The following is a 12229-nucleotide window of genomic DNA, read 5'->3' as shown; positions in this document are numbered from 1 at the left end:
CTTGAACAGCTGAGTAAAAAGATGTCCCTTGAAGCACTATTTATTGTGGCACAATTGGGAAAGAATCCCAGAATCCACAAGTGAAGGACTGGTTGGAGTAAGGAGGGCACTGGCTCATCGTGAAGTACTATGCAGCCACGAAAAGGATTCGCCCTGCCTTTGAGGGCTAGTCTGCAACGACACTTACTGTACCTTGCTAATATTCTAAAGTAACTTGACCAGTGGCAGGAGCTTGGTGGCTGTTGCCTCTAGGGAGGAGAAAATATGTAGAAAAAGGTGAGGCGGGAGGTTGCTGTTGCTATTGAGCCTTGTAAGACTATGTGGGTTGTAAGAGTTTGTTGTTTTATGGTGTGTGTGTGTGTGTGTGTGTGTGTGTGTGTGTGTGTGTATGTGTGTGTGTGTTTTTGTGTGTGTGTGTGTCTCTGTGTGTGTGTATGTGAGTGTGTGTTTCTGTGTGTGTGTGTGTATGTGAGTGTGTGTGTATGTGAGTGTGTGTTTCTGTTTGTGTGTGTGTGTGTCTGTGTCTCTGTGTGAGTGTGTGTATGTGAGTGTGTGTTTCTGTGTGTGTGTGTGTATGTGTATGTGTGTGTGTGTCTGTGTGTGTGTGTGTCTGTGTGTGTGTGTATGTGAGTGTGTGTTTCTGTGTGTGTGTGTATGTGTATGTGTGTGTGTGTCTGTGTGTGTGTGTGTGTCTGTGTGTGTGTGTATGTGAGTGTGTGTTTCTGTGTGTGTGTATGTGTGTGTGTGTGTCTGTGTCTCTGTGTGTGTGTGTATGTGAGTGTGTGTTTCTGTGTGTGTGTATGTGTATGTGTGTGTGTCTGTGTGTGTGTGTATGTGAGTGTGTGTGTGTGTATGTGTGTGTGTGTCTGTGTCTGTGTGTGTGTATGTGAGTGTGTGTTTCTGTGTGTGTGTGTGTGTCTGTGTGTGTGTGTGTATGTGAGTGTGTGTTTCTGTGTGTGTGTGTGTATGTGTATGTGTGTGTGTCTGTGTGTGTGTGTATGTGAGTGTGTGTTTCTGTGTGTGTGTGTGTGTGTCTCTGTGTGTGTGTATGTGAGTGTGTGTTTCTGTGTGTGTGTGTGTATGTGTATGTGTATGTGTGTGTGTGTGTGTTTCTTGGACTTTTGGGGTTTTTTTTCTATTTTTATTTATTTTTTATTTTGATTGGTTTTTTGCTTGTTTGTTGGTATTCTCAAGTGAGGGAAAGGGCAAGTTTTTTGTGGCAAGGTAGTGATCTAAGAGCTGGGGAGAGAAAACTGTGATTGGAATAAGCTATATGAAAAATATTTTATACATACAAATGAATATATATGTGTGTGTGTGTGTGTGTAGAGAGAGAGAGAGAGACAGAGAGACAGAGAGACAGAGAGAAAGGAAGGGAGGGGAGGGAGAGAGGGAGGAGAAAGGGGAGCACTGGGAATCAGGAAAAATGACTATGATATTCCAATTATGAATTCTAGAAAGTACACAGAGACTAAGAGAAGCCTTCAAATGTGATGACTCGTAACGCCTGATGCAGTGTCCCCTTTCAATTCTTTGCAGGGCCAACAGTATTTTGTTCAAGTCTCAGCTTACAACATGAAAGGATGGGGACCAGCTCAGACCACCACGCCAGTGTGTGCCTCCCCCTCCAGTAGGTGGTAACTACCTCCAGGATGACAACATACTCAGCTACTCCAGGCCTTAGGTGTCCCTGCCAGCTCCCCTCCCCCACGGCCTCTCAGAGCAGCAGCTGGGCCACAGAAGGAGTAATCCCCTCTGTAGAAATGCTCATAGGAAGGCAGCTCACAGGAGAGAAGGGGGCAGTTGACACCCAACAGTTTGCTAACAACAGTGTCTTTCGTTAGTTGTACCCTTTGGAGGTTTACTGAAAAGCTCAGCTTCAACTCACCATCTGTAGAATGGGTTTGAATCATATCCTTCGCCAGGGCTTGGTGGGGATGGAGAAGACACTGAGTGGCCAGCCCGTTTTAGTGTTTGGCTTCCTTCCCTTGCCTGCAGTGAATACATCACATTGACATCCTAGAGAATGAAATCAAGCTCCTCCTACTTAACGACATTTAGCCAAAAGAAACGCTTTTTTCTTTTTTAAATCAAGTTACCCTGCCACAAATACAGTGTCTAACATTTTTAGTGGTGGCCGAGAAACTCAGCAAAGACCTCTTCCAGTCATTTGAAGAGTAATAATTTATGCCTGGTGTGTTTGTCATAACCCCCTGTTTGGTATAACCAGAAAATTTAATTAACAAGAACAAACATCTTCGGAGAGACAAAAGAGCAGACCCTTCTTTACGAGGAGCCCAGCACTCTGGGCTGTATTTTCATCTTTTCAAAAAGTTACTAACGTCATAGCCAAGAGGCCTGCCGTGCGTGTCTTGTAAGAGTGAGACCTGCCTAATCATTTGTGGAACACCTATCGCCCTCTGCCTCACTTCATACGTCTTGGGAGCTGGTTCAAGGAAACAAAGATGCAGATAAACAATTCTGCACAAAACATGCGCTGGAGCAGTTTATTAATAACTGCTAAATATCATGTGTAGCAAAGAAAACAAATGCCCTTTACTAGTGTAATGGTGAAGTGTAGATTACTGGCATCCATTATAAAGAGCCAAGGATGATCAATCACTAAAAAATATGTAAAACCCATTGTGGAGGGATGTAAAAACAATCCTACACTACAGCCATGATGATGATGATGATGATGATGATGATGATGATGATGATGATGATGATGATGTAGAAACTCGATTCATTTAACCATTACTTTACCTATAATTACCTAGAGTGTGTCTAGATCACTATCAAAATTTATCCCTCAGAGGACTGAGGAGATGGTTGACTTGGTAAAGTTCAAGCAAGGAGTCCTGTGTTGGATCCCCAAAACCCACACAAGAAAGCCAGGTATGGTTTTATAATGCCAGTTCCGTTGTGGGGACAGAAACAGAAGGAGCCTTGGGCAGCCTAGCAAAGTCCAGACTCTGTGAGAGATCCTGTCTCCAAAACCAAGATAGAAGGCAACTAAGGAAGATGCCCAAGTTTCATCTCTGGCCTACACATGTACACACGCGCGCGCGCGCGCGCGCGCGCGCACACACACACACACACACACACACACAACACAACACACAACACACAACACACATACAACACACAACACACACTTACTTTAAGAGTAGATACTTAAGTTATGAGTTTATGTGCTTTCTGGATTTTTTTTTCAACTATTCCGACAACCTTTTACCCAAGACAAACTATGAATCAGGTGATAAATTTTGAGCTTTACGTGCAGTGTCTCTCCTTACCCTCACAGAAGTCCCACATCTTCCTTACTGCCTTGTGGATAGCACCACTGTCATTATCGTCTGTAACATCATCATCATCTGAGATAACCTTTGTAACACTCATTAGTTCAGGGCATTACCCTAAGAACTTTATACGGGAGCCTTGATCTCTTTGATGATGACGGAGCTCTTAACATAGAGGCATATTTACGGACTCCAGCTTTCTGAACTGTAATTCAGATGGCAGTTTTCTCTGAGGTCACGTCACCGGCACAGAGCTGAACTGTGAGCCAAACCTGAATTTTGTCAAGACCCTTCCATGTCTCCTACAGGAACTAGAGCCCTGTTATCAAGCAGAGGAGTAGGCTGAAGGCCAGTCAACCAGGCCTACCTCCTCCAGTAGCATTGAGTGGTCCTGCAGGATATACACAGCCTTGGACCATCTTGGACCACCAATGCCAGTGCACTCCAAGGCCCCTGATTCCCCTTTCATTTGATGATTTCATCGTTAGTCTTGTTTGAACATTTCCATCGCTGAAGAATTATCAGAAACACGCACTGGGAATTGCAAGACTAAGACTAAGGAACCAATCCCATTGAAAATGGCAGGTGTGTGTGTATTATTAGAGGTGGAACAATAGAAGCACACACACACACACACACACACACACACACACATATTAGCCTGTTACCATGGAAACACAGGAGGGGAAACTGATTCCAAAGGCACCTCCCACACAAATTCATATGAGGCATTAACTTCTAAAGCTCAAATGTTGGGGTTCTATAAGCCACACATTCAGTTCGGACCCCATGTGTAGACCTCTCTCTGGAATGACAAGAACGGTTGTTCGGGGCTTAGAGGAGTGGTTTATGTATTGGTAATTAGCGTAGTGAATAGCAACGCTTTCTAAAGCAGTGGGTCTGATTAGCAAGGGAGCTGGCAAAGAACCGAAGGCTTCACATATGGTTAGAGTTGCGGTAAACATGCCATATCACTTGGAAAGAACAATATAAAAACACTCTCATTCTATTTATAAACAGACTATGACATTGTGATGTAACATGTATCAGTGTTTAGATATTTACTAGAGGACAATGTACTCTAACATGACAGAGTAATTGGAAATTTGGTAATATGTTCCAGTAAGCTATAAAACTTTTTTTTACATTTTTACAAAAGGCCTTAATGTGTTTTTATAGACTTATGTTATATGGTACAGTACATAATAAGAGAAAAGCACCCAGACAGGCTTGTCTGAGTTACGATCAGGAAAGCCTTGATATGGCCAGTGAGTGTAAGCTCTGCATTGTGTTGTGACTGAAGTGTCTCATTACCAGAACAGTGAGCTGTATTATGTGGGACAATCTGCTCTTTTCTTACCATGCAAAGTTTATTCCTGTCAGGTCCCTTATTTCTTAATATATTTTCAATTTTCTCCCTCATCCCTGAAGTCTCCTATTTTTTGTGTAGTCATCAGAACTTTCCAAACATCTGTGAGAAAAAAAAGAAAGAAAGAAAGGGAAAAAAAAACCCTCATTCTTTCCAAAATGTTGGCATTGTTCAGTGCTCGCTTGGGCTGCAGTTGAGCGTTCGCAAGTTCCTTACGTATCGTAAAGTCATCGGAGCCAGCCCACCTCCAATGTAATAGGGCTAAGCTGAAAAGCTGAGGCCCATTCCACCGGTCCCCACTCCGCCCCCTCTACCGATGACAGCATTAAGACTCAATAGAACGCAGTAGCAAGTTGAGGTGTGTGTGCTAACCCAGCCATCCAGAAGAGTTCCGTGAGCACAGGCTCCTGCTCACCCGCACTGTGCCACGGGCACTTGAGAGGTAGGCCTCCCACCACAGCAACGATGACTCGTGCGAGTCCGTGAGGGTAACGTTTATTCTGTGTCCAGATACAAGTCATGCCATAAATGCTCTAAAGGCCTCTGGCAGCTCTTGCCCTGAACTGCAAATGTGCCAGCCTTCCTGAACACCCTCGTACATGCACTCCCAATGCCTCGCCAGTGGTATAACGAGCATTTCCTGTGTGCCAGCGATGCTACTTGACTCACGTTCTTTCTTTTCAATCTCATGCCCCAAATGAGTTTAAAAAACTGACTTTGCAGAGGACAAACATGAGGCAAATGGAAGCCCAGTCGTGGCTCCTGCCCACAAGGAACAGAGTCTACAAAAGGCACCTGTGCCAATCTTTCGTCTCCAGAGTTGACCACAACTAAGCCCCAACAGACAAACTCCAACTAAGATCTAACTCTCTTGCCCAAAGGAAAATATAACTGTGCACCGTGTAATGAAATGGGCGTGGACACTACAGACAAGGTCACTAGACCATACCGCAGTGCTGGCGGGGGCCACCGAGCTGACAGACAGGGCTGGAATGGGGAAGGGATGTTTCGGCTTCATCTTCCTCAAGGTAAAATGAAGAACAATACGTAGGAGAGAACGAGAAGGCAGAGGGACTTGAAGATCTACGAGGCCCCTTTCTCCCTAGATAATCATCAGCTGGGGGTAAAAACTGGTGTTTCCCTACTGAACGGCCCTTCAAGCCTTGTTTACAGAATGTCTGACATGGGACAGGCATTGTGCCAGATCCCTAATATAGTTCTCATTTCGTCCTCATAAACCTCTCGTGAGACAGACACCATCTTCATTTTTCAAATTAGGGAATGAAGGCCCTGTCGATAGAAAGGGCTTACCTTCAGTGAACTGGGCAACAGAAAGAGACAATGCTCACATTGGGGTGGAGTGGATCCCATGACCTAACTTTACCTTTCACTGCCTGGTCTAACTTGAACCCTCTCTGGGCTTAGCTGATCACCAATGAGGTCCCTCCAGAACATATATATATATTTCCTGAGGCCTTACATGAGCCACTGTGATCTAGCTGCCGTGAAGTACTTGAGTTTCTGAATGCAGAAGACCGTACTCTCAACAGTTCTGTCAGGGAGGGAACTGAGGGCAGACTGGCTTCTCCGAGGTGCAGTGACCTAACCTTCACAGGGACGTACTTGAAGCCGTGGCTTTTGAAATGTTCAGAAAGGAAAACCAGAGGAGGGAGATAGAATGGGTAAAATAGGAGCCGGGATGGACAGAGAAGTGACTGACCTGCTGGGGAAAGCCAGAGAGCTGCAGACAGCAGAACTGCAATCTTGACATTAGTCCCATATGAGTTATTACTCTTGATATCATTATAGCCAAATGGAATGAAAATAGGAGGAGAAAAGCTCAGTGGGGACTGCAATTTAAATTTGCCATGTAAGCTAATACTGTATATTTAGACCCTTTGCAGACAGGGTGGTGGTGGCCCGGGCTCTGTGCAAGGCCTGCTGTGCCAGCTAACCAAAGCAGACATTCATTAGAGCAAAATGTAGATTTCCATTTCTTGGCATCTGACGTGGGCTCTTTCCTTGGAAAGAAATGTCAATTTGGCCAAAAGTGTGAAACCTACAATAAAAGCATTGGGACTGTGGATTTCATCTAGTCTGCACATTCCCGCCCGTCTTTCCTACTGGGAAAATCCAGTCGAAACTTGGGGTGCTGAGTGAAGAGGTAAACGGGGCTCTTACTGATCAGAACAGGGGATGCTAAGGGAGGGAGGGAGGGCTAGGAGAGGAGATATTGGACTTCCAAATTCCCTGTTTCTTTTGGCTCCCGAGTATCATTTTCTCCTGCCCCCGAACTGCCCCAACACAAGAAGCCAACCACAATTACTGTTTTGCACAAGGCTCTGAACAATGGCAGCTCCCAAACCCGCGGCCTCGCCTGCCAGTTCTGCGTGCGCTGGGTGCTTCATCCACGGAGCCTGCGGGTAGCGAACACAAAATCCCAGCACCTCGGGCAAGGCGGGGCAGAGGCTGCCTTGGCTTTCAAATGTCCCTCTGTTTGTTTCTTTTGTTCAATAGACTGGAAAGACTATGACAACAGAGAGCCCAGACACAAGGGACAGAGCGAGGTTCTGGAGAGCCTGCTGCAGCAGGTCCGAGCCCTTCATCAGCATTGCAGCTGCAGGGGTAAGGATAAAATCTGTGCTGGGCCATCGGCTGAGGTCTCAGTGGCGCCGGTAATTTTAGCAGTTTCCTAGCTCGGTCATACCTTCCCATTCATCAGGGAGAAAGAGATATTAATATTTGTACATCTGGAATCACTTTACAGCACTATCTTGCTTTAACCGTTCCACGGAGCCTTCCCTCTCCTTTCCTCCCCTTTTTGCGGAGAACACAAAAAGCTTGAAAATAAGCACAAGGGAAGTAAAAAAAAGGGGGGGGGAGGCTTCTGCTACTGTTCTCTCTGAACTGGCCCTCCACCATCCTCCTCTGTGGACCCTACGCGACAAACTCCCTCAACATTTCACCCCCGAGCATCATAGAGGGGGCTCCAACGATGACAACCAAAGAAAAGGCTTTCACATCAGTTGCTAAAATTGCTTCACGTCCACCATGCCAAAATTTCATCCTCACGTTAGCCATTGCAAGGGAGGCCGAGTTGATACGCCCAAGGTCAGAATGCCAAGCCGTGGGCCTGGGACTTGTGGTGCCATGTCCAACCCGTCCTGCAGTGCCTCGCTTTTGACCCCCTGAACTTTCATCCCACCTTGAACTTTAGCCTTTCTCCATTCCAGTGTTTGGACGGGAGTTAGAGCTCACCTCCCATCCATTTTAGCCCCACTTCACCCAGAGACTGTTGCGATGCTTTTAAAAGCTTCTCTGTTGCTTGGGCTGCTCAGATGGGACAGGGTCAGGTTTCTGATCTGTGTAATGATTCGTGGAAGAGGCACTTAGTTTTATTTGGAGAATTAAAGCCTCCATAAAGTTTTCATTTTCCATGCTCCCATCAGATCTCCAACTACTCTGTGCTCCCTAGATTCGGGGCACTGCTGAGCCAGCTGGGTAAAACACCCATGGCCCAGGCTAAGAAGCTGCGCTTGCTGTTTAGACGAGACATAAATCACAGTTCGCATTAGCGAAAAGTTTCCCAATTACTCTATAGCTCTGACAACAGGGCCCTTCAGAGACGTTGGCTCTAGCTGGAGATGAGGACAAGTGTTTGCAAGAAAATGGTGTTTTTCTAATGAGTGGCTCATTCGAGAGATGTAAAGACGTCCGAGAGCAGCTGGAGAAGAAACCCCAAGTGGATTTTACATTCTTGGGACTCTGAGAAAATTGGATATCTCCTCCCAATACACCCCACAAAAGGAGGCCTGCAACACTCTACACTGACCAGGGTCCATTCAGTTCTGGGTTCCTGGGTTCATTTAATCACGTTGGGTGTCACCTGGGTTCCTCTCTTTTCTCCCTCTCCCGTGCTCCCCTGCCTACTGGCTCCTGTCTGGAAGCATGGTAATCTAAGAATGGGACAGGTGTTCTTTTCAACCCATAGCCACTTTGTGTTTGATATTCTTAGGAAGGGAGCTGAAGCTGCCCCGGATTGATTGTATTGGTTTTTGATTTGCATTATTACTAAGGATTCAGAAGCTCTCCCTAGAACTATATGATTACCATCCAGTAACCAAGAAATGATTTCCTGGATAGCCCGATTATTTCTATAGTTTCCATTCAACTCTTATCACACATGCACACACCCCTCCCCCAACCATAGCTGTACACATATTAGGAGTGGTGCAGCTAAGGAATAAAGGGGACCTCCCCCAGAAGGGACAGTTTTGAATCTGTTGAAGTGTATGCTGGGCACTGAAACAACACAGACCATGCGAGAGGCTCAGCTCAAGAGCTCAGATCAGGTTAGGTTAGGAGGCGCCAAATTCTTCATCCCTCTGGTGGAAATGGGAACTAGACATCAGAATATTAAAGGCTGACATAAAGAACCTGGCAAATTTGATCAGACAAGCCTTTTCCAGATTCTTCGGCCATAAAATAAAAAAACTTTGCCATAGAATTAGTATTCTGTGGTATAAACTTTGGGAAAGGTTGACCTGTGACCCAACAGGATAAAATAAATTGCCTCAGACAAAAAGCAATGCCTCGAAGATGCATTCAACTTAACTCTGCATTTCAAAGGGCAAGCAGAGATTGTGTGAAGATTGCTCATGGGGAGGTACAAAGCCGTTGTTTTGAATATTCAGTTACATGGAGATAGTGTAGTTTACTGGGGACATAAACCTTTATAAACTTGGCAAAAAGGAAAAGCAAAGACTAGTTCTACCATTTAGAGTTTGGGGAAGAGCATTTAACTTAGCCCTGATCACAGCTTCTTCATCAGAAAGTCAGGCTATGTAACCTGCCCTGTTGCCAAGAGGTGATGGGTTTAATGGGTTTAATACACCCAGCATAGCCAAAGCCCTTCCCAAACTCTAGTTCATCTTCAGCTATTGTTCTTGCAAGGAGAAAACGGTGCCACTCTCCATCCACAGCGATCGACTGGCACATGGTAGCATTAAAGCATGAGGGGTGACTCCAGTGTACGGAGCTGGGGTACTCGCCAATACCCAGCAGCCTCCAGTGCTGAAGCAATAGAAAAGCATCTGTACTCCTCCCCGAGCCCTGACCAGTCATTACCAAGGCCTTTCAAGGCCTTTCTATATGGACATCTATGCCTTCTGTTGGAGCTTTATTGCCCCTCCTCTTCTTTCCTACTAGAACTCTGGTTAGTTAGAGGTTAAAATATTTTAACGAATATCCTTGCTTTCTTTTGCCACCCCCAATCTTTGTTTTTAAGGTAAGGTCTCAGCATGTATCCCTGGTTGATTTGGAAACTCACAATGCAGACCAGGCTGGCCTTAAACTCACCATGATCCTCCTCCCTCAACCTCTTCAGTGCTGGGATTTCAGCTTGTGTAGCACCATGCCTAGCCCAGTTCCTCCAATTTCCCTGAATGGTCCCCTCGATGACTTTCTGTCCTGACCCCCTTTTGCTCCGCTTTCTCAAGAAAATTATCACTTGCATTTTCTAAGCCCTCTGCTGGTTTTTTTTTTAAGTAGCTGATAACATTTTTTCTTTCCGATAACATTTTAAATTCTCAATGCACTTCGTTCTACTATTAAAAAATTAATAATCCCTGCTGTTATCCGAGTTCAGCATCTCGTCTCTCAGAATGTTACTGGCAAGCTCCACTTTGTTCCATGTTTTATTTTTCTCAACACAGCCTCCTGTGGGTATAAATTTTTGCAATCTACTTTTAATAAGGGTTCAACCTCTTCTCTAACCCCGCAGAGGTGGTGGAAAAGAAAAGTTACTAGGATATGGGAGAAGTGGACTTGTTCAGCAACAGTTCTTTGGGGCGAGCTTTACTGTCCTTAGTGTTCAGTCCCATAGCAAATACCAAATACAATTTAGCAGCTGTAGACCAGTCCTCTCACCAGGCAGACACCACACACAAACTGGCAGCTACAGTCCAGACTTCTCAGCAGGCAGACACCAGGCACGAACCAGCAGCTGTAGTTCAATCCTGAAGGAACTGCAAAGCTTGCCAACCAGCCTGAGGCGAGGCTGCAGAAGCAGCAAGTTGCCACAGGCACCTCACAAGCAGTTCTTGGGTGAGTTTCTCTCAATGGCGGTGTTATCACAAATTGAGCTCAACCATGCTTTGTAAGGCCAACCAATATATTTGTGTCTTTATCAAAGAATAGCTAAGTGGAGCAAACCAAACCAAGGCTCGGTGCTCTTCTCCCACTGGCTGTGGGGTCATATTGATACTCCTTTATCAAATGTGCTTTCACATGTTTGCTGTATCAAAACATCCTTTCAACAGTGTCTGCTTCAGGGAAACATTCTTTCACGAGTCTGCTTTAGCAAGACATCCTTTCACCTGTGTGCCCCAGCGAAACATCATTTGACATAACTGACTTTCCGGAGAAACTAGAAGTTTCTACTTCGTCTTCCTTCAAACTTTTTCTTTTCCCTGACTTTGGGCCTTGTGTTTTCTGGTGAATCTATTTCTGAGCTGCCTAATGAACCTTCAGTATTTGCTCAGATTTAAAAGATGAGAGATCAATAGCCAGTGGGGACACGGACAAGGAAGGAACTTTATTCACGGGCTTCACTGCCAGGTGAACTTGTGTCACGCTTTCATTGGGAAATCACCAATGGCATAATCTGTGGGTGTAATCTCTGTGAAATTCTCCAGAGATGTTTCTTCTGGGATCCTCCCTAGAGAGTATAACTTTCAGCATGTGTGTTCTGAGAGCAGAATGGGTAAATGTTAATATATGACAACTTCCATTTAAGCTGCCAGTTTTCATAATATCTAGTAGCATCAGCGCCATCATCCCATTTCCTATTGCCACTGAGGTCTCCCTGTCTCCTTCAGAGGCTTTGCTTTTGTGGCCCATTGATCTGTGTTTGTTTTCTTTCCCAGAGAATAAGCTGTTAACTTTCACCTAGAGTAGGAAAGATTTTTTTTGTCTATCTAGAGGAAGATCTAGAAGTCTGATTTTTAAAGCAGATTTGAGAAACTCCTGGTTTTACCTGCCTATGTTCCTTTTTCCCATGGGAACCATGGAGCATGTGGGGTGAACCAGGTTGCTTTTCAGTGGTCCACTGGGGGTTTCAGCATTTCCCATAGATCTTTCTCTAGGGGTGGACCTCAAGAAACGTCCCCCTTTTCATGTGAACATGTTCATTGATGTTGTCATTGTTTCTGGTTTGTCTATGTAGTAATTTCTAAGACAGACTGTTTCAAAGCAGACATCCTAATACTCTTGCAGTCTCTGCCCCATCTTCTGTAACGTTTCCTGAGCAGGAGCTGTAAGGTAGATCTATTGTTTGAGGCTGGTCTCTCCAGGACCTTCAGACATTTTCATAAGTAACTGTACATACTAGGCATGACTACCCTAGATTGCTAACTATAGTTTTATGAAGTGATGGGATACATTGAGTAAATCTGCTCCTCTTCTTTCTTTTTCCTATGCTCCAGACCTTCTGTAATGCACTCATACTAATCCTATAAGGAAAAAATCCAATTGGATATATAAACTAACAAGGCAAACT

General features: G+C 45.0%; 1 protein-coding gene across 6 annotated transcripts in view; it reads left to right on the top strand.

The window, feature by feature from the left end:
* Ankfn1 (ankyrin-repeat and fibronectin type III domain containing 1) overlaps positions 1 to 12229 on the top strand; it is a 388671-nt gene that overhangs the window by 317729 nt on the left and 58713 nt on the right. For all 6 annotated transcript variants that reach the window (XM_039087383.2, XM_039087381.2, XM_039087379.2 and 3 more), the window contains exons 9-10: positions 1540 to 1630; positions 7189 to 7296. In XM_039087383.2, the coding sequence (XP_038943311.1) occupies positions 1540 to 1630; positions 7189 to 7296 (199 nt within the window). The remainder of the gene's footprint in view (positions 1 to 1539; positions 1631 to 7188; positions 7297 to 12229) is intronic.

The sequence above is a fragment of the Rattus norvegicus genome, chromosome 10, assembly GCF_036323735.1.
Source record: "Rattus norvegicus strain BN/NHsdMcwi chromosome 10, GRCr8, whole genome shotgun sequence".
In the NCBI taxonomy this organism is placed as follows: Eukaryota; Metazoa; Chordata; class Mammalia; order Rodentia; family Muridae; genus Rattus; species Rattus norvegicus.
The sequence above is the reverse complement of the archived record's forward strand: the minus strand, read 5'-3'. Positions and strand labels throughout refer to the sequence as shown.